The 23,280-nt window shown below is 39.4% G+C and overlaps 1 protein-coding gene across 2 annotated transcripts in view; it reads right to left on the bottom strand.

Moving 5' to 3' along the window:
* The window catches only part of SNX25 (sorting nexin 25), a 111,202-nt gene that overhangs the window by 64,609 nt on the left and 23,313 nt on the right, over nucleotides 1–23,280 (bottom strand). For both annotated transcript variants that reach the window (XR_010838451.1, XM_059049333.2), the window contains exons 2-5: nucleotides 19,264–19,348; nucleotides 15,342–15,558; nucleotides 10,850–11,022; nucleotides 9,537–9,723 (exon numbers count right to left, since the gene is read on the bottom strand). Coding sequence is in view for 1 of the 2 variants with exons in the window: in XM_059049333.2 (XP_058905316.1) it covers nucleotides 9,537–9,723; nucleotides 10,850–11,022; nucleotides 15,342–15,558; nucleotides 19,264–19,348 (662 nt within the window). In the remaining variant the exon portion in view is untranslated. The remainder of the gene's footprint in view (nucleotides 1–9,536; nucleotides 9,724–10,849; nucleotides 11,023–15,341; nucleotides 15,559–19,263; nucleotides 19,349–23,280) is intronic.

Genomic DNA, 23,280 nt, shown 5'->3' with positions numbered 1-23,280 from the left:
GGGAAGATCCCACATGCCGCGGAGCGGCTGGGCCCGTGAGCCATGGCCGCTGAGCCTGCGCTCCACAACGGGAGAGGCCACAGCAGTGAGAGGCCCGCGTACCGCAAAAAAAAAAAAAAAAAACTAAAAGATTACCCAGCAAGAATCTCATTCAGATTCGATGGAGAAATTAAAACCTTTTCAGACAAGCAAAAGCTAAGAGAATTCAGCACCACCAAACCAGCTCTACAACAAATGCTAAAGGAACTTCTCTAGGCAGGAAACACAAGAGAAGGGAAAGACCTACAAAAACAAACACAAAACAATTAAGAAAATGGGAATAGGAACATACATATTGATAATTACCGTAAACGTAAATGGATTAAATGCTCCAACCAAAAGACTAGCTGAATGGATACAAAAACAAGACCAGTATATATGCTGTCTACAAGAGACCCACTTCAGACCTAGGGACACATACAGACTGAAAGTGAGGGGATGGAAAAAGATATTCCATGCAAATGGAAATCAAAAGAAAGCTGGAGTAGCAATCCTCATATCAGACAAAATAGACTTTAAAATAAAGACTATTACAAGAGACAAAGAAGGACACCACATAATGATCAAGGGATCAATCCAAGAAGAAGATATAACAATTGTAAATATGTATGCACCCAAGATAGGAGCACCTCAATACATAAGGCAAACGCTAATAGCCATAAAAGGGGAAATCAACAGTAACACACTAATAGTTGGGGACCTTAACACCCCCACTTTCACCAATGGACAGATCAACCAAAATGAAAATAAATAAGGAAACACAAGCTTTAAATGACACATTAAACAAATGGATTTAATTGATATTTATAGGACATTCCATCCAAAAACAACAGAATACACTTTCTTCTCAAATGCTCATGGAACATTCTCTAGGATAGATCATATCCTGGGTCACAAATCAAGTCTTGGTAAATTTAACAAAATTGAAATTGTATCAAGTATCTTTTCTGACCACAATGCTATGAGACTAGATATCAATTACAGGGAAAAAAATCTATAAAACATACAAACACATGGAGGCTAAACAATACACTACTCAATAACCAAGAGATCACTGAAGAAATCAAAGAGGAAATCAAAAAATACCTAGAAACAAATGACAATGAAAACACAACGACCCAAAACCTGTGGGATGCAGCAAAAGCAGTTCTAAGAGGGAGGTTTACAGCAATACAATCCTACATCAAGAAACAAGAAACATCTCAAATAAACGACCTAACCTTACACCTAAAGCAATTAGAGAAAGAAGAACAAAAAAAAAACCCAAAGTTAGCAGAAGGAAAGAAATCATAAAGATCAGATCAGAAATAAATGAAAAAGAAATGAAGGAAACGATAGCAAAGATCAACAAAACTAAAAGTTGGTTCTTTGAGAAGATAAACAAAATAGATAAACCATTAGCCAGACTCATCAAGAAAATAAGGGAGAAACTCAAGTCAACAGAATTAGAAATGAAAAAGGAGAAGTAACAATTGACACTGCAGAAATACAAAGGATCATCATGAGAGATTACTACAAGCAACTATATGCCAATAAAATGGACAACCTGGAAGAAATGGACAAATTCTTAGAAAAGCACAACCTTCTGAGACTGAACCAGGAAGAAATAGAAAATAAAAACAGACCAATCACAAGCACTGAAATTGAAACTGTGACTAAAAATCTTCCAACAAACAAAAGCCCAGGACCAGATGGCTTCACAGGCAAATTCTATCAAACATTTAGAGAAGAGCTAACACCTATCCTTCTCAAACTCTTCCAAAATATAGCAGAGGGAGGACTACTCCCAAACTCATTCTACAAGGGCACCATCACCCTGATACCAAAACCAGACAAAGATGTCACAAAAAAAGAAAATTACAGACCATTATCACTGATGAATATAGATGCAAAAATCCTCAACAAAATACTAGCAAACAGAATCCAACAGCACATTAAAAGGATCATACACCATGATCAAGTGGGGTTTATCCCAGGAATACAAGGATTCTTCAATATATGCAAATCAATCAATGTGATACACCACACTAACAAATTGAAGGATAAAAACCGTATGATCATCTCAAAAGACACAGAAAAAGCTTTTGACAAAATCCAACACCCATTTATGATAAAAACCCTCCAGAAAGCAGGCATACAGGGAACTTACGTCAACATAATAAAGGCCATATATGACAAACCCACAGCCAACACTGTTCTCAGTGGTGAAAAACTGAAACCATTTCCACTAAGATCAGGAACAAGACAAGGTTGCCCACTCTCACCACTCTTATTCAACATGGTTTTCGAAGTTTTAGCCACAGCAATCAGAGAAGAAAAAGAAATGAAAGGAACCCAAATTGGAAAAGAAGAAAAATTGTCACTGTTTGCAGATGACATAATACTATACAGAGAATCTGAAAGATGATACCAGAAACTAGAGCTAATCAATGAATCTGGTAAAGTAGCAGGATACAAATTAATGCACAGAAATCTCTTGCATTCCTATACACTAATGATGAAAAATCTGAAAGAGAAATTAAGGGAACACTCCCATTTACCACTGCAACAAAAAGAATAAAATACCTAGGAATAAACCTACCAGTGGAGACAGAAGACATGTATGCAGAAAACTACAAGACACTGATGAAAGAAATTAAAGATGATACAAACAGACGGAGAGATATACCATGTTCTTGGACTGGAAAAATCAACATTATGAAAACAACTATACTACCCAAAGCAATCTACAGGTTCAGTGTAATCCCTATCAAACTATCAATGGCATTTTTCACAAAACTAGAACAAAAAATTTCACAATATTTATGGAAACACAAAAGACCCCGAATAGCTAAAGCAATCCTGAGAAAGAAAAACGGAGCTAAGGGATCAGGCTTCCTGACTTCAGACTACACTACAAAGCAATAGTAATCAAGACAGTATGGTACTGGCACCAAAACAGAAATATAGATCAACTGAACAGTATAGAAAGCCCAGAGATAAACCCACACACATGGTCACCTTATCTTTGATAAAGGAGGCAAGAATATACAGTGGAGAAAAGACAGCCTCTTCAATAAGTGGTGCTGGGAAAACTGGACAGCTACATGTAAAAGAATGAAATTAGAACACTCCCTAAACACCATACACCAAAGTAAACTCAAAATGGATTAAAGACCTAAATGTAAGGCTAGACACTGTAAAACTCTTAGAGGAAAACATAGGCAGAACACTATGACATAAATCACAGCAAGATCCTTTTTGACCCACATCCTAGAGAAATGGAAATAAAAACAAAATAAACAAATGGGACCTAATGAAACTTAAAAGCTTTTGCACAGCAAAGGAGACCATAAACAAGACGAAAAGACAACCCTCAGAATGTGAGGAAATATTTGCAAACGAAGCAACTGACAAAGAATTAATCTCCAAACTACATAAGCAGCTCATGAAGCTCAATATCAAAAAAACAAACAACCCAATCCAAAAATGGGCAGAAGACCTAAATCGACATTTCTCCAAAGAAGAGACACAGATTGCCAACAGGCACATGAAAGGATGCTGAACATCATCAATCATTAGAGAAATGCAAATCAAAACTACAATGAGATATCAGCTCACACTGGTCAGAATGGCCATCATCAAAAAATCTACAAACAGGGCTTCCCTGGGAGCACAGTGGTTAAGAATCCACCTGCCAATGCAGGGGACACGGGTTTGAGCCCTAGTCTGGGAAGATCCCACGTGCCACAGCAGCAACAAAGCCCATGTGCCACAACTACTGAGCCTGTGCTCTAGAGCCTGCAAGCCACAACTCCTGTGTCCACATGCCACAACTAGTGAAGCCCACACACCTAGAGCCCATGCCCTGCAACAAGAGAAGCCACCGCAATGAGAAGCCCATGCACCACAACGCAGAGTACCCCTGCTCACTACAACCAGAGAAAAGCCCGTGCGCAGCAACAAAGACCCAACGCAGCCAAAAATAAATAAATAAATAAATAAATAAATAAATAAAATTTATTTTTTAAAAAATCTACAAACAATAAATGCTGGAGAGGGTGTGCAGAAAAGGGAACCCTCCTACACTGTTGGTGGGAATCTAAATCAATATAGCCACTATGGAGAACAGTATGGAGGTTCCTTAAAAAAATAAAAATAGAACTATCATATGACACAGCAATCCCACTACTGGGCATATACCCTCAGAAAACCATAATTCAAAAAGACTCATACACCCCGATGTTCACTGCAGCACTATTTACAATAGCCAGGACATGGAAGCAACCTAAGTGTCCATTGACAGATGAATAGATAAAGAAGATGTGGCACATATATACAATGGAATATTACTCAGCCATAAAAAGAAATGAAATTAAGTTATTCGTAGTGAGGTGGATGGACCTAGAATCTGTCATACAGAGTGAAGTAAGTCAGAAAGAGAAAAACAAATACCGTATGCTAACACATATATATGGAATCTAAAAAAAAAAAAAAAAGGTTCTGAAGAACCTAGGGGCAGGACAGGAATAAAGACGCAGACATAGAGAGTGGACTTAAGGACACGGGGAGGGGGAAGGGTAAGCTGGGACAAAGAGAGAGTGGCATGGACATATATACATTACCAAGTGTAAAATGGATAGCTAGTGGGAAGCAGCCGCATAGCACAGGGAGATCAGCTCGGTGCTTTGTGACCACCTAGAGGGGTGGGATAGGGAGTGTGGGAGGGAGGGACATGCAAGATGGAGGGGATATGGGGATATAAGTATACGTATAGCTGATTCACTTTGTTATACAGCACAAACTAACACGGCAATGTAAAGCAATTATACTCCAATAAAGATGTTAAAACAAACAAACAAAAACCCCACTAACTTAGTATACCTGAAGGACACATTTCTAGCTTTATAATCCTACTGTGAAAAGATCTCACACTCGCTCAGAGAAAACAACAAACTACTGCAGAATTACAAATAGCACCTTTAAGGGTTTGTTGTTGTTGTTTGTTTATTTTTAATGCACTCCAGCCTGGCAGAGCTGAATGACTATTTCCTTTAGAAAACATTCATCAAACTCCCAAATATGTATAAAATAAAAGTGGATGGTTTCACTTAGTCTAAATAAGACACATTCCCTGGCTTATGCAGCCTACCCCAAAATTTTACTGAGAGCAATTTGAAGATAATGACCTAAAACCCTAATAAAGTCAGAGGGCAGAGGACTCTAACTGTACCAGAAAAACAACAGAATAGTTGAGACTATGATTGAAGAAAGCAGCTCCATTCGTGCTATGTGCCTGATAGGCCTCATCAATGTGGGTTTTAGACAGAAGTCTGATAAAAAGCAATTCTTCCTGTCAATACAAGTGAGCAGAACTGACCCTTAAATAGAGGGCAATTTTTTAAAAATCAGATGAACAGTAAGTAGCCAAGTAACAAGATAATTTATGCAGCATCACCTACTCTTTGAGCAAAAAGATCAATCTCTGCCATCACAGAATTGTTCCTGGTAGCCTCTCTAGTGCAAGAAGCAGGGAGTAAAAATTAGTCCTCAGATCTGTGCCTCAGATACAACGAACAGGGACAACCACCCCAAGGATAAAAGATATACCAGTGCCACATCAAAGAGAACTACCTAAAATGTCACAATAAAGCAATGCCCAAGGAACTGTCTCGTGGTCACAGGTCCAGGAAAGACGCCCCAGGACAATGCACTATTTACACAAGTATACAGAGAGCAACTCTGGATGTGTGTATCTATCATTGACAAAAATGCCTTTCACAGTATTTTCTCCTAAGGTCCTTTGCCAGGCTTGTTGAGGAGACCATACATTCTTCAGGATTACGACCCCAGAGCTGATGCTGCCCCGCGCATTTGACTCTTTGAAGAAGTTCATGTCCCTTGTTACAAAAGAATTTTGCAGCCTGTCTAAAGGAAGTTATCAACATACTTCCCAAGATTTACATGAGGAACTGAAAGCTTATAAAGGGATGGAGGTCAGAAGAATAGGTCATTACATCCACTTAATTAAATCTGAACATGGATTCTCTGTGCTTCTAACAGACAAGGCACTTTAAGAGTTTGACTGTCTAATCACCAAAGTACCTCCAAGTGTTCCCCCCATTGAGCCTAAGGTCAGGTGTTTCTAACAGTGGGGTGGAGGACACAAAAGAGAAGACAATACATGGAAAAGGATTAATGCCCTAAACGACCCCTTCCTGGTGTCTGTACTCCAACTCTCCTTGTTGGTGGCAGGTATTTAGAGTGAGGGGAGGTGGTGAGAGGAAGAGGTTAGGAGCCTGCAACACTTTACTTTAGTCTCATTTATCAGCAGTCACTGATAGTACTGCTGAAGATGCTCAATGACCATTCAAAAGGCATTCTTCAAAGTGCAACAACCTAGGGCTTCCACTAACTGATAAGATAAACAAAATGTGGTATATTCATATAGTGGAATAGTATTCAGCCAAAAAAATGGAGTACTGATATATACTGCAACCTGGATGAACCTCGAAAACATTATGCTGAGTGAAAGAAGCAAGACACAAAAGGACACATATTGTATGATTCCATTTACATGAAATGTCCAGAATAGGCAAATCTACTGAGACAGAAAGCACAGGAGTGGTTCCCAAGGGCTGCGGGGAGGAGAAGAATGGGGAATGACTGCTAATGGGTATAAGGTTTCTTTTTAGGGTGATGAAACTAGTCTGGAATTAGTGGGTATGGTTGCACGGCCTTTGAATACACTAAAAACCACGGAACTATCCACTTTAAAATTGTTAATTCTACGGTATGTGACTTATATCTCAATTTCTGAAAAAGCCATTCTTTAGTTCAGCTTTTCTACTGCCCCTTAAGTCTCCCAGCACTCAACAGAGGGCCTGCTTCCTGGGACCCCCGTGGGCTACCCTTCAGTGTTGCCCTATTTATGAGATCGAGAGGAAGTGGTGTCAAAAAAGATTTAAGTGCTTATACTGTTTTTGTTCCATCACATATGAGAGGGAAAGGGGAAAATGATTATGCAGCACTTCTAGTGTAATCTTCTGCCACACTGTGCGGGCAATCCATAACTCTCCCACTGTGACAAAAGCAGGCTGTCCAATCATCCTGGGACAGGAGATACCATGCTTCTGTTTTTCTAAAAGGCAGTTCTTGCTGAGCTACTTATTTACCTACTCAATGACAAACTGCCAACATTAAGACATTCATAGTATTTCAAATAGTCTGGAGACTTTCACTAGTACATTTTAAAGAAGATAAACCATTAATTCTCACCAAGATCCACTCATCTTATAATACAGGAGCTGTGCTCAGATACAAAATGACACATGGTGCTAGAGTACCAATAGCTGATCATTCAAAATAATTAGTTCTGATCAAATAATGTCTTTTGGCGCCTTTCTGTTACACCATTAACTATGTCACCATGTGTGCAGTGCTGGAATCTTTTGTTTGGTTCAGAAAATAGAACACTCATCCACAAGCCTGGAAGAAGAATGAATACTGATTCACTTAAGTATCTGCCACTACTGATTCTAGATTGTTATCTTAAACTTCCTTGGAGTTTTCAAATGGTCCATGTCTGACCTTATTGTGGAGAGACTGTCTGGCAGAGGAAAATGCTTAGGAATTCAATGCACCCACAATTTATCAACATGAGGTATCACCTGCTCATAAACAGTCTTAGGAGGAAACTGTAATTCCACAGAGGGTGGTCATCACATTACCTTGGTCACACCACACACAGCACATCTGGGAACAATATTATAAAGGCACCAGGCAGAGGAATATTAGAGTATAAGTTTGAACAGCGTCTCTAGAACCAGAGCTTGGTGTGTGTGTGCTGTTGTGTTGAGAATTTTAAGGCGACGAGGAGGCAACAAGGGTGTCTGACATTGTGGGCTCCTTCACTTTCTGTGGAATGACACTTTAAAAGGAGTCAGAGGAAGCCACAGTAAGGATGATCTTTGAGTAGATGTGACCTGCAAGCCCCAGCTAACAAAGTTGGAATATTGGCTCTTGGGTTCTCTATCAGCTCAAGTGTCACAATTATGAAAAAGGAATTTCTAGATTCAGACATAAATAATCACAAATCTATAATAAAAAAGTACCATATAGCCTATTCAAGATTATGAATGGAAAGAGAAACATGATTAAAATCTTCACAGACTATATCTCACAAGAATTAAATTACTTGTAAACAAAGTCACACAATCGAACCCATCAATATACATTTGTGGAACCTAGATTAAGATACAGTACAGTTTACGAGAACACAGAGGCATCCACAGTGTGTGCTTCTTAGAGGGTGTGTTATTCAGATTAGAAAATGTAGCAGCATAACTCACTTTAATGTTGACACTGGTTCAGGGGCAAATGTGGCAAGTTCAAAGCGCTCAAACAGTTCAAAGACCCAATCTCAGCCAATATTTTACTTTTCCATCAGAGACTTAACAAAAATTACCTATCAGAAGCAAAACTGACAGGCCAGAGTTTCCTTTCTTCCCATGCATGCTTGTTTGGGGACACTAAAACAGAAGGGTAACTAGAGAAACAGAAGCCTAGAAAATCCACAAACTACACAATACTATATAATCATACTGTATATGCATGACCTGTATTTTAAAAATTAAAAATAAACACACACACTCACTCCTAAAAATATCTCAAGTACCGTAAAGCAGACTGAACTCACCTATAAATTAGATTCCTGGGGTATATTTCAAACGTGTTTTCTCAAAACAATTAGTCAAGAACCCTTTATTCTCAAACCTGGGCCTCTGTATTTTCTAAGAAAAATGAAAATCAACACAAATGGTCTACATTGTAATTTTAAAAACACAGCATAGGGCTTCCCTGGTGGCGCAGTGGTTAAGAATCCACCCACCAACGCAAGGGACGTGGATTTGAGCCCTGGTCCGGGAAGATCCCACATGCTGCGGAGCCACTAAGCCCATGCGCCACAACTACTGAGCCTGCGCTCTAGAGCCAGCGAGCCACAACTCCTGAGGCCCGTGTGCCACAACTACTGAAGCCCGCACACCTAGAGCCCATGCTCCACAACAAAAGAAGCCACCGCAAGAAGAAGCCTGTGCACCGCAACAAAGAGTAGCCCCTGCTCACCTCAACCAGAGAAAGCCTGCACGCAGCAATGAAGACCCAACGCAGCCAAAAATAAATAAGTAAATTTTTTTAAAAAAATTTATCCTTTAAAAAAAACCCCAAAAAACAGTATTTCCTTCCACTGCTTTTCCAAGGGAAGCATCTGAGCAGCTACGTAGGTTCTCACAACTGAACAGCTTTCTATTATAACCTAATTATTTGAAAAACATGATACTCTGAACAAATTCCACTGCCAAGGGAGAAGATGGATAAATTTTGCTGTTACTCATTAGTAAGTTTTATGGACTTCCTTTATTTCTGCTTCCCTGACAACCACAATTTTTTTTTTTTACCTAACTAGGTAGAGGAGGATCATCAGTAGCACTGTCATGCTATAATTAAAGACCAAATACCTTAGTTGCTTCAAGAACTCAACATCAGAGTTGCTGTTAATGAGCTTGACGAACTCTTCATAGGAGGGAGCATAGGTGTAGGCTCTCTTGTGATGTTCATTCATCTGTTCTCTGTGCTCCAACTGAGCAAGCAACATCTGGTTAATGTAATCTGGGTCACTAAGTAACTCCACTACTGGCTTTAAGACTGTGGGACAGAGAAGAGAGCACCACTGAAAAGGGTATTCTCCTTTAAAGGAACTGCTTGCATGTTATATAATTGAAACTACATCTGGGAAACATTTTAAAACTACCCAAATGGGCCACAGACACATACACACACACACACCCCCCACACACAGCTACCCGTCCCTCTGGGTTCGCTACTCGTTATGGCTACAGCCAAGTGGTCATTCTAACAAATGAGTTACATGTAAAAGAATAATGAAAGAAAGCCATTTGGAACCCAAGTTGTTACCAAAGCTATCACAATTAAGTACATTCATTTTCTCCTTTGATCTCTTTTATAAGGCTCAATACGCTTCGTCTGCCAAAAGATGAAAGTTAACACTCTCCCAACTGGTAAAACAGACCTTAGGGAAGAAGTTGTTAAAACAGTCAATGACACTTTGACAGATTCATCCTGCTAACTTTAGGTTAAAAAGTTCCCCTTTTCTCTGTGGTTGGCTATATCAGCTAATGGGTATAGCTGGCTAATCTTGAGATAAAAAATGAGATATTAAATCACTGCATATCAAACACAACGTTATTTGTTTGAGATTCTGAGAAAGGAAAAGTTTCTCTTAGATGATATTTTCTTCCATTTTTTCTTATCCTAGCTAAGCATTTCGTTGGATACACGTTTTTTCTAATAACCACATTATTTTGTGGTACAGTTCCTCTTTTATTTATTCTAAGTTATATATAGGCACTGTCAATGAATACTGAGCAAAGGTATTTTAAGCAAATGCATACTAGAGTTTGAGTATAGACAGTCTTTCATAAAGCACATAACTGGCCTGGGTAACTCAAAATCTATCCCAAATGGATGCTGCACTATGGTGGGCATAGGACTGGTTATCTCTGATAAACAACAGAGTGGACTACGTAGTTGGTAATATGCTATATAAAACATCTGTTTATCACGTAGGGCCAAGTGATGCCTTCCTTGAGTGACATTTAAACCTGACCTTTTGAAAATACTTTAATTCCCGTATGTCCCACAGTATACAAGGTCTGCATAGGTGTCATATAAAGTGTTATCACATTCGTATGTAGCACGTTAGCTTGCACAAGTATCGCATTAGTAATATCAATTACTTATGAAAGTCTACCTTTTGCTGTGAGAATTTCTGCGAGCATTATGCGTAAGCTGAGAGACTGGACATCCTTTGAGGGGAGGAGACAAAACACCAGAACCCGAGAACACGTTTGTAGAAATCTTACTTCATCATCTGAGTTCCTCAAGAATGCATGCAACACAAAAGGCCTCGGCTGTTCTTCATGTCTGAAAAAAATAAATACATGAAGAGAAGGAAAGACATTTCTAGAAACAGTTTGGTTATGTACCATTAGGTAAAAAAATATTTCAAATGGGCAACGCATCAGTTTTAATAACCCTGTCCACTCTTTGACTATATCAACAGTCAATAATTTTCTCAACCACAGACTAATCTGGAAAAATGCAAACGCATGGCCTTTCGGGATTTCCAACCTTAAGTAGCATCAACCCTCATACACGACTCCCAAGTCACAGCAACAATCTAGAAAGGGGTGAGTAGCTCTTTAACTAGATTATTTTTAAGTCTCCTAGCTCTCTCCCTAAATGTGATCTATAGCTTCATTTTTCCAAAAAAAAAAAAAAAAAAAATCTAACAAAGCATTAAACCAAGGGTCACCAGATCCTGGCAGCATCCTTCTGTCAGTGTGGCTCTGCCACTTGTTGACTCCAACTCCTAGGACTTACCTCTGGGTTCTCATGCCTTGAGTGAGCAAAAGGACATTAAGCTTCAATACATTTCATAGGTGCAGTATTATTTCATCTTCCCACCTACATCTAGAAGTAGGTATCATCATCACCATATTATAGATGAGAGTATTAAGGATCTGAATGATTATGTGAACAGTCCAAAGTCACAGAGGTAAGAAATGGTAGAAATAACTCTCAAGTCCTGTTCTGTCTGACTCTCAAGTCCAGACTCTTTAACGCTACACCATAATCGGAGATTGTGAAAGTGAAAAGGAAAAAACCTTCAGAGATACAGAAGAAATGTATGTGAAAACAAGCATTATTTTGTGCCTTAAACAACATGCCTGTGCTTGACCAGTAAACAAAATGCACAGATTGTAAAAAGGAGGCTGTGAAATTAAAGATGCCATTGATGTAACAGCATAAAAACAATCATTTTTAGGTTGTCCTGAAACATGCTGGAACAAGACAGATGGGACAAAGGAAGAGGAAGCAGAGGCAAAAATTAAGTGTGATCTGGATTGGCTTATAGCAGCCAACAGAACGTCAGCTGGGAAATAAAGAGGCTGACCGGAAAACTGCCTCACACAATTGCCTAAGTCAACCAGAGGATGTGTAGCTTTTATGAATGCAATTTATTATTCTCTGGACTGATAGTGGCCAACTCAATTGGGTGCTTCCTGGCTGCCACAGTCATTTTGCAGCCAGTGGAAACCTGTACACCAACGGTGATTTCCAGGGCAAGGGCACTGTTTACCTGGGGCAGGCAAGTACCAAGATAACCACCGAACCTGGGTTTCTGCCAGTCTCACTGTGTGATTTGTAGCAGGTGATGCACAATCAGATATTAGATCCCCAGCCTCCACCTCCAGGGCACGATCATCTATATGCAAAACACCAGTGACCTACTGGCACTTTTTCAAATATCCATAATCTCAGAGAACAATGGTAGTTTTTTTATCCTTTGATAAGAAACATCAATTAGAAGCTTCTAGGCATAGCCTAAATCTACCCTTGGCACGAGAAGACTGGAATTCTACAGGAAAGGAGTTTCTAAAATGGAATCAATTCTCTGTTTCTATTATTCTGATTGCTTACTCATCACAATATCTTTATATTATCCACAAAAGCAGTAAATTTCAGAAGGTGGTAAATAAATGTCTCACTGAAAAATATACTCTCTCATGTTGAAATCAGATAATCATAAAAACACTAAATTTCTCTAAACACTTGCTCTTCTCCCAAACCTAAATTCATCAGTCTTCTAACTGGAATAAAACAATGATCTGAAATACTGTCCTCTAGGGACTTCCCTGGTGGTCCAGTGGTTAAGACTCTACACTTCCAATGCAGGGCGGCGCAGGTTCCATCCCTGGTTGGGGGGCTAAGATACCACATGCCAAGTAGCATGGCCAAAAAATAAAAATAATAATAAAATACTGTCCTCTACTGAACCATAATTTAAATAGTTTAAAATGAACTTCCACTGACTGAATTCAAACAAATCTTTGACAGTACCCACCAAGTATATACCACAGCAAATCAGATTCTGAACACTCCGAAGCAGAAGCTAAGCTTTTGAGACTCCACGGAGGTGACCCAAGAGTCCTATTTCTCTGCTTTCCTTATAAGTTCACATATCCCCTTATTGGAAGTTACTTCCTCTAAAAACAATGGTTTTCAAAGGGTGGTCTATAGGCTCCTGTGTGTCCCCAAGACACTTTCAGGGGATCTGTGAGGTCAAAACCATATTCACAGTAACACAAAACTTCCATGTGTCTTTTTCACTCTCACAAGTTGTAGTGGAGTTTTCCAGAGGCTACGGGATGTGTGGTGACATCATCACTCTGATGGTAAGTGGAAAATGTACTGTGTATTCCTACACTTAAAAAATACCTTAGTTTAATATCTAATATGGTAAATATTGACAGATAGGATGAGTGGTGAGCTGGTAAATGTTCAACAACTGGCTCTCCAAGGGGGAAAAGAAGCTCCGATTTGTAGCATTTGCCAATTTCAAGGTGTAAAGACCCACGCCATGGCCAATTACAAACCGACAAGGTGATCACTGACCTCAGAGTTGAGAGACGTGCACCGTCCGCTCCCGCACCCAGCACAAGCCGGCCCTGGGACACCACGGCTCTAACCCGCTTAAACAGAAGCTCTTTCAGGTCCTTGATAACTTTCATGAGTGTAGAGGGATTCCGAGACCACGAAATCTGAAAACCATATCTCTACAGTAATTTTTTCAAACCGTGGGTTGTGACCCACAAGGAACAAAATAAAGTTTAGTCTCAAATGCCATCTTTTTTCAAATGGTAAAGAACAAAAAATATCAAAGTTTTCACAGGTACTGAGCATTACTTGATGAAGCTGCATCACAATATAAAATGTATTCCTGGTTTTATTTTTAAAGTTTGCAAAAAACACGGGGGGCAGCAAGCTGGAAAAGAACAGGCATATGGCGGCCCTGTGGGTTCTGGCCACATGAAGCTGAGCCGGGTGGACATGGGGAGACAGGACAACTCGTGGGAAGAGGCAGCACAGCCAAGGACCGAGATCTGCTGCTGCACGACTGACCGCCCTCGGCAGCCAGGCCCCAGAGCAACCTCACAGGCAGGACGGGGGGCACTTCCTGACAGAGCCGCCAGACAGGGCTTCTTAGAAGAGTGTGAGTTACCACCCGCCCCACAGGGATGCCTCTGCGTACTCATCCCCTTGCGTAGTTTGCAAATACTTTCTCTCGTCCCCGTCCCCGACAGCAGAGGCAGAGCAGTATCGATGAGAAGTGGCCACAGGAACTGCAGGGAGCTCGCTGTTACTCCAGCTGAGTCAAGATCCAAACAGGCAGAAGGCCACTTATTGCAATACGACTGCTTTTTACGTCCCAGTTAGAGGTGCTATGAGTCATCATGCTGTCACTCACACAAGAGTAAGACAAACATTTAAGATCCTATCAGCAAACCTAAGAGAATAAGAATTTGTTATGAGCACAGAAAGGCCTTGTTGAAGTCTTCTTCCACAGGCAGAGTCACCTCACAGGCACAAACCTTTCCCGTGTAACAGAACAAAAGGCTAACAAGCCTAAATATTAGTCATCTTCACATTGAAAGACCTTCTCTAATTACAGCCCACAGGCTCCAACACTGAGTTCCTTTCAAAAATCAATTTTCAGGATATTGTGATGCAACAGAGCTCTTAACACAGGACTCACACACACACAAAAATGAACTTCATTTAAACTTTCCTGAAAACTGAAAACTCACTGACACTCTTCAGAGTGTAAAGCACTACATATATATATATATTTTTTTTTTTTTTTTTTTTTTTTTCTCGGTACGCGGGCCTCTCACTGCTGTGGCCTCTCCCGTTGCGGAGCGCAGGCTCCGGACGCGCAGGCTCAGCGGCCACGGCTCACGGGCCCAGCCGCTCCACAGCATGTGGGATCTTCCCAAACCAGGGCACGAACCCGCGTCTCCTGCATCGGCAGGTGGACTTTCAACCACTGCGCCACCAGGGAAGCCCTAAAGCACTATATTTAAATGTTCTGTTTCTAGGTATCCTTAATACTGTCTAAATAAATTCATGATAGTGCTGCTGGCTCCATAAAATTCATTTCACTGTTTCAGTTATTTACAAAATCAAACAAGTCTATAAAGTGGCTTTCTATTAAAAAATGTTTTTAAGTTTACTCTAACATTATAATTATCCCCCCCAATATGTCTACATTTCCAGCCAAGTGTCAGCAAGAGGATGAATATGCCAGAGTTTTGTCTTGACTTCAAGCACTTTCTCAATAAGGAAAATATTTTACTGTGAATAAAGGTGAAGGAGAGGTTGTTCCCATTATAAGTTACCTGGCGTTCGCCGCCTTCAGGTCACAGAAGTGAGCGAGTAAAGCTCTCACGACATCATTGCAGACAACTCTGACCACGTCCACGTGGCTCAGCCTGTGGCGCAGCTGTCTGGCAACTTCCCAGAAGTCCTCGGAAAGCAGGTGGTAGAGCTGCCCCTCGTCTCTGCTGAGGCTTCCATACCAGGACAGGATGTAGTCTCTGTAACTGTAGTCAAACACTACAAGGAACAGACAAAGCAACGCATCAAACTTGGGTGAAAGCAGCAGACACCGAGATGGCTTTTCTACTGGAAGCTGGCCACCTGTTATTTAGTAATCACTGTTTAAAATATGTGTACCTTTTCTTTTTTTTTTTGATGTGGACCATTTTTTTTTAAGTCTTTATTGAATTTGTTACAATATTGCTTCTGTTTTATGTTTTGGTTTTTTGGTCGAGAGGCATGTGGGATCTTAGCTCTCCGACCAGGGATCAAACCCACACCCCCTGCACTGGAAGGCAAAGTCTTAACCGCTGGACCGCCAGGGAAAGTCCCTCACTGTTTAAAATTTAAAGACAGTAGAAAACAAAACAAAGGAAGACATGCTGTTTCCTGAAGCCTTTCAAAATGAGAGATTCTTATCTAACTAGAATTTGGGGGGTGTGGTGACCATAGGTACTGGATTTTCTCAGATAGCCCAATCTTTATATATTCTATCTTGGTACCAAACTCTCTGATCTTTTTTTTTTTAATTTGAAATTGCTCTAGACAGTACAAATAGGACCAATGGGTAGAAATCACAAGGAAGTTGTTTTTTCTGTTCAACATAAGGAAGAACTGAATAAAACCATTAAAGCTATTCGAGAGGCTGCCATATTAGATGACGAATGTTCCATCATAAGAAATTTTTAAACAAGCTGAGTATCTAATGGACAAGCATGACATGGAAAAATTACTTCCTGAGATGGTGGGCTGGATTACATGACCTCCAGGCTTTTATATGCTTTTATCCTCCTCTGGGCACCCCACTGCCAAGCAACAAGAGCATGATGACACACACCTTGCCAATAAAACACTGCTAATTTGTTCATGTGCAGTTCTTTCTCTCGTACTCTTGTATCAAACAAAGTTTTCATGCCAAACAATTTTTAGCTAGTAGCAAATAAATCTGCAAACCAAAACGTTTGGAAAAATAGAAGCATCTTTCCTTTCATTAAAATTTAATTTCAAATTAAAGCAGGAAATTAAGAGCAATTATAAGAGAATTAATCTCTAAAAATAAGATCTTTTCAGCATGCTAAAAGCTTTATGTGAAGGGCATATTGACCTACATAATGTCTCACTACATTTGTTAACCACACTGCATACTCTAATTATTACACACCTAAAATACTCCTCTGATAATAGGTTTTGGTGAGAAATGTATAAAAATAAATACTGACAGAAATCTGTACTCAGTAATAGAGATATGTTAGCCACAGGCATATCTTCCATCAATAGCTCACCAGCATCCCTCTTCAAACTAAGTATCATAAAAATATAACAAATATAAAAAGTACAAAACAAAGCCATGATTCTAAGTATGTATTACCTAACTACATGCACTCACTTACACAAGTACACATATGAACAAAATGTTTTTAAATATACGTTTTAGGTCAATTCAAGGAGACAGAAATTCGTGATCATAAAATCATTTTTGGTCTTCATTAAGAAATAAGCATAAGTAATGTAACAAACCACAGTGAGAAGTGAAAGAACACTTACTCTCACTGCCAAGCAAAGAGATTTTCTTCTAAAGGCATGACAACCAACAAAAATTCAGATGCTATTATCACTCAAATACATCTAATTTCTAGGACGGCTCTCAAAGAAATAAGCAGGTAAGAGGGAGTCACTGAAGATTAGAGAGAATGGAATAACATGATTAGAACTTCAGCTTTAGTTAGATTATCTGAAAAGAGAATTTAGGGTAATAAAGTAGAGAATTACTAGAGGTGAAGAGACCAGTTAAAAAGCTACCATTTAGTCTAGAAAATGTGATGCTAGGTAAGTCTCTATCTATAAATGTTCAGAACAAGGAATGACTCAACCTAAGTAAATAGTATGAGAGAGAAGCTCAAAGAGAGCCATTTTCCATCTCTGCCTTCTCCCCAGGAAAACTCAGGGTGCAATCTCCCATGCCCAAGAGGTAGAGCCCCGCAGGTTGTAAATATCCATGACCTGAGTCTCTTGGCACAAAGAAACAGTCCTCATTCCACCAGGAACTGCCCCAACGATAATGATAAGAACAACAATTTCACTGATTATACAGATGGCCCTTTACGGTGTACAAAGTTTTCAAAATGCAATTAATAATTACTCTCTGTGTGCAGAAGGAAAGTCATCTTCTGGGAAGATTTTGAGGTTATTAGGTTATGTCACTGGTTGATCTATTCATTCATTCAACAAAAATGGACAGATATTTCATACCACTAGGTAGAGTCATGAATGAGGGACTTCCCTGGTGGCACAGTGGTTAAGAATCCACCTGCCAATGCAGGGGACACGGGTTCGAGCCCTGGTCCGGGAAGATCCCACATGCGCGGAGCAACTAAGCCCGTGCACCACAATTACTGAGCCTGCGCTCTACAGCCAGTGAGCCACAACAACTGAGCCCAAGTGCTACAACTACTGAGCCCGTGCGCCTAGAGCCCATGCTCCACAACAAGAGAAGCCACCACGATGAGAAGCCTGCACACCACAACGAAGAGTAGCCCCCGCTCACCGCAACTACAGAAAGCCTGCGTGCAGCTACGAAAACCCAACGCAGCAAGAAAGAAAGAGCGGAAGGAGGGGAGGGGAGGGGAGGGGAGGGGAGGGAAGGGAGGGAGGGAGGGGAGGGAGGGAGGAAGGGAGGAAGGAAGAGTAAGTCATGAACAAGATAAGTTGAGCCTATGGGGAGGGGGAAGTCATGCTCTTTGAGGTACTAGCTCTGCTTCCGCTGTGTCAGCATCTAATCCTTGGACAGTCTAAGTAGTCTGTCTACTTAGAGTAGTCCAAGTCTACTGAGCAAACAGCAGGTAGGCAATAATTACTGAATTAAATTCTCTGGTCCACATAAGTGAGATAATTCAGGGGAGCCTAGTGAATATTAGGCTATAGATCTAGTGAGATTTAATAGTAAGTCAAAAAGATTTTTTAAAGTCTATCTTCTGTCTGTTTTCTAGGAAATGTAACTTCAGGAGAAAACCTTTTAAGGGTGTCTGGTATAGCTGCCAGTTCTCTCCTAACTTCATATTTAACACCAAGTATTTTCATCTGAAAAACCTCAGACATTTTTTTCTGTACATATAACTGAAATTATCAGTTTTTAGAAATTTAATTTTTAAAATATCTTTTAAAACTTTAATTTGATCAAAATATATTATTCTTTTAAACTTTAATATTTGTAATTACACTTACTTGTCCCCATTTCTAGACATATAATATTGTACCCGCCACAGTCCCCTTTCCAATCGTCCTTAATACAAGTTTCACGTGAATGTCCTTCATTCTTTTATAAGGTTGACTGATATCCCTTAATTTGGTTAACTGGTTTGTCCATGAGTGAGCCTGAGTGTATTTATCCCCAACACACCTTCTCTAGGTTATATCTAAAAGAAACAAAGTTTCCTGATACCTACTTTAGGTAACAGAGCAGATCCTTGCTTTGTATCCTGGAACTAGCTCCACTTAGCTGGCTAGTTTCATGTGACCTGTAAATTCCTACTTAATCAATGTTTAGATCTCATCCATTTAACTAAAACATGGATGTATTTATTAAGTCTTCAAGTAAAAATTCATGAAGAAAAAATTCAAATGCAACATGTAGACAAGGATAAATTTGCTAGGAATTATTATTTTCCTTTTAGAACATAATGAATTGCTTCCCATGGTAATTATATATCCTAATTTAATCCTTACCTTCTTTCAGAGCTTTGTCCATGTTATGAGAAATGACTACCCTTCTAGACTGAACTGACTCGTGTGAGTTTCCATACACAGGACTCTGAAATGGAAGAAGAAAAGATGCATATTACTGAATGAATAAATCATACATAAAAATAAAACCAAAGGTATGAAAAACCATTTAAACAGGCATTAAAATATTGCTTAACAGATTATACAGTTCTTCTGGAAAAGTAAATAAATGCTTACGGTTAAGAAATTTTTGAAAAAGAAGAATTAAGGAAGGATTTCCCTACCAGATATCAAAACAGTATGATATCAGTGTAGGAATAAACAAATCAATAGACTGGTAGAAAGTACAAAAACACCTATATATATATATATATATATATATATATATATATGAGAATTAAGAACATAATGAGAAAGAATTTGAAATCTGTGAGGAAAACAGACTATTCAATAAGTCGTGTTGGGACAATTTGATATTCATGTGGCAAAAAAGATTAGAGTCTTATCCCACACTTCATATATAAATAACTCCAAAGTGATTAAAACGCTAAATTTTTTTTTTAACTAAAAAAGAATTTAAAGGAAACAAGGGAGATGCTGTGTTTAACCCTGGGATGGAGAAGATTTCTGTAAAATAAGACACAAAATATAAGAGTTATAAGGAGAAAAAAAAAATCCCTGACAAATATGACTATATGAAATATAAGATTCCTATTTGACAAAAGACAACTATAAAATATAACTGACAGACAATATCTGCAACATGTATAACAAAGGACTATTATTACCTATATACAGAGATACTAAGACAAGAAAAATAACTCAAAACAAAACCAAGCAAAGAAATTAAAAGGGCAATCATAAACTATAAACACCAATCAATTCATGAAAAAAATATGCAAACTCCTTTTCAATTAGACAAATGCAAATCAGAGCAATGAGATACCATCAGACTGCCAAAGCAGGGGCAAAGAGTCACCACATCTAATGTTGGCAAAGATATGTGGAAATGGTCATTTTCATACACTGTTGGCGGAAATGTCCATTTCTATGAGCTTTTAAGAAAACTGAGCCACGTGTCAAATTTTTAAATGCACTATCTTCACTCAGCAATTCTACTCCTAGGAATCTAGCCAGCATAAAATACCTCCACATTGCAAAAAAGTATATATACCAAGAATTTCACTGCTATATTGATTACAAGGGCAAAAAAATGGAAATAACGCAAGTGTATATCAATAGCCAAAGAGTTAAATTATGATATGCTCATATTTTACAATATAATACAACCCTTAAAAGGAATGAATTAGGGATACATATGCCTTCATGGAAAATTTTCCATGATGGAAAATGTTTGGAAGCACATATGCTAAACTATTAAAAGTGGTTTCCTTTAACAGGCAGAGGCATAGGATTTTAACTTCTTCCTCCACATATGTCTGTGTAACAGTAAATTTTAAATTTTTAATTATAAAAAGATACTAGCTGGCAAATACAAAAGACAAAAACAGAGAGAGGCAAGGGACCAGATTTAAATCCCACTATCTGGCTAGTAAGATGACATTAAAGAGGAAAACTTTTAATTGATCACATACCAAAGTGATCAAAAGCATGTATAATGTAATTGGGTCACTTATTGGTTTCAGAGCATTAAAAAAAAGCTACTAGTAGTGGAACGTAGAGTACTTCTTTAGGCATGGGAAATATTACAAGTGCTTTTACTAGCACCACCACAGTCACTCAGGAGATCTAAATGGCTCATGTTAGCATCACCTTCATCCAGTAAATGAGCATGAGGAAATCCCTTTGTTCTCGGGCAGGCCACCCCAACACAGCTGCAATCAACCCCATGGCCCTGGACCACCCGACCATGAGCAGAGAACTTCTAGTCCTTGGCTTAGTTTCACACTACCCATGCCAAAAGTATCATCCATTTTTGTGGTCACTGTTATTAAAAAACAAAAGCCATAGTCTTTTAAAATAAATTTACTTATTTATTTATTTTTGGCTGCGTTGGGTCTTCGTTGCTGCGCACGGGCTTTCTCTAGTTGCAGCGAGCGGGGGCTACTCTTCGTTACAGTGCACAGGCTTCTCATTGCGGTGGCTTCTCTTGTTGCGGAGCACAGGCTCTAGGCACGTGGGCTTCAGTAGTGGTGGCATGCGGGCTCAGTGGTTGTGTCTCGCGGGCTCTAGAGCGCAGGCTCAGTTGTTGCAGCGCACGGGCTTAGTTGCTCCGCAGCATGTGGGATCTTCCGGGACCAGGGCTCCAACCTCTGTCCCCTGCACTGGCAGGCGGATTCTTAACCACTGTACCACCAGGGAAGTCCCAAATGCCAAAGTCTTGAGATTCCTTAGCTGAAACACTTTTAAAAGTCTCAAGAATCCCTTCATGCTACAAATTAACATATAACATTCAACACTTTCCCAAGGAATCATTTTTTAAAAATACCTTAATCATATATAACCCTATAGACAAAAGCCACTTTATTCCTAAAAGAATATACTCTCATGCGTTTAAAACCATTTTCTAGTCTCTGAGTAGCTTGCTATGAAATTAAGGGGTCAGTACATTTTACTGCAATTTTAAAAATTTTAGTTCGTGAAAGAAAAAAATTGAAGAGATGAGAAGAATTTTTAAGTTCTAGTGCTTTTTAGAACATCAGGTGGATATTTCAACAACTTAAGAACTAGGGACAAAATTTTAATTGAGTTAATACTTTTAGAGCGCTATACTGATAAATAACTTTAATCACAACTTCTCAAGTCTTCGGCAGTCTGTTATAGCTTCCCAAACATAGGTATGGCAGTTTTCATGCACAGTACTAACCGGATGATGAAACCACAGCCAAACAACACTTAATTGAGAAGTTCCTGAATTGGGGTTCTTAAAATGGAAACTGTCTTTAAGGGCTGGGAGAGAAACAGGTGTGAATATGACAGCACATGCATATCTAAGCATGTTGTGAGCTCTTGTATCTATCGTTACAACTTCCTTCAAAACAGTTTCTTACTTTTTATCTTTTCTTTCTCTCTCTAGTTATGGCTTTACTAATTCTTGCCATCTGCTTGCATATTTCTTTTCTCTCTCTGCTTCAACTTAGATGTAATACCTACAATAAACATGTTTGTCACTACTCACTGTACCTGAATTAGGCCTTTACTCTATAATTTAAAAAGCTTATATGAGAATAACGTTTTCTATGTTGGCTCTTTACCTAAAAGCGCTATTATTTTTTCCATCTCATTTTCCAAACTGGTTTTGGATTTCCCTGCACCCCATCCCCCAGGGGGTCACCGGCCCTTAATAGAAAGAAAAAAAAAAGTTCTTCAGCCCTGTCCCATCCTCACAGCCTGATGGTGAGTCTGTAAGTAAGGAGAACAAGAAGATTAAAAAAAAAGCCTCATGGGCCCAAAGTGACCGGGTAACCATGTATGGAAATTCCTTGTTTAAGGATTTAATATTTATGGAGCCAGAATCTCCTCATGACTAAACTACTACATGAGTGTAGATTAGTCACTACATACTCCTTTGCTTTCAGATCACAGAGATGGAGTTCACTAATTAATCATTATCCCGAGGTGGAGAAAGAGAGAAAGGAGGGGAGGGACGGAAAGAAGGGGAGACGGCACTAAAACAGAGGCACATGTGCATTCCTGTGGCCCAGAGGGCAGTGGAGCAAAACCTGTCTTCATTCTCCTTCCATCTATAGGTTTGAGAAAAGGAACTCCACACGGCAGAGACTTCCCCCAAAGATGTGTTACAGCAAATGCTAACCTCCCTCTCTGCACTGCGCAGGTCCCTCCCATTCCTCAGGGAAAGCCTGCCTCTTCCTGACAATCACTTTCCTAATGATGCTGTTTTTAGGAAAGGTGAGAGAAAAATGTGCGTCCTTCTCCCTCTGTCACAAAGGGTAAGTGACATAAGTCTTCACTACTTGATCCAGAACTGAGGATTTCGAGTGCAGTCTGAGCAGTCTGCCCTCATCTGATGTTTGGCCTCCATACCCCAATATTAAGATA

Source organism: Kogia breviceps, chromosome 20 (assembly GCF_026419965.1).
Source record: "Kogia breviceps isolate mKogBre1 chromosome 20, mKogBre1 haplotype 1, whole genome shotgun sequence".
In the NCBI taxonomy this organism is placed as follows: Eukaryota; Metazoa; Chordata; class Mammalia; order Artiodactyla; family Physeteridae; genus Kogia; species Kogia breviceps.
This window is presented reverse-complemented; position numbering and strand designations above follow the sequence as displayed.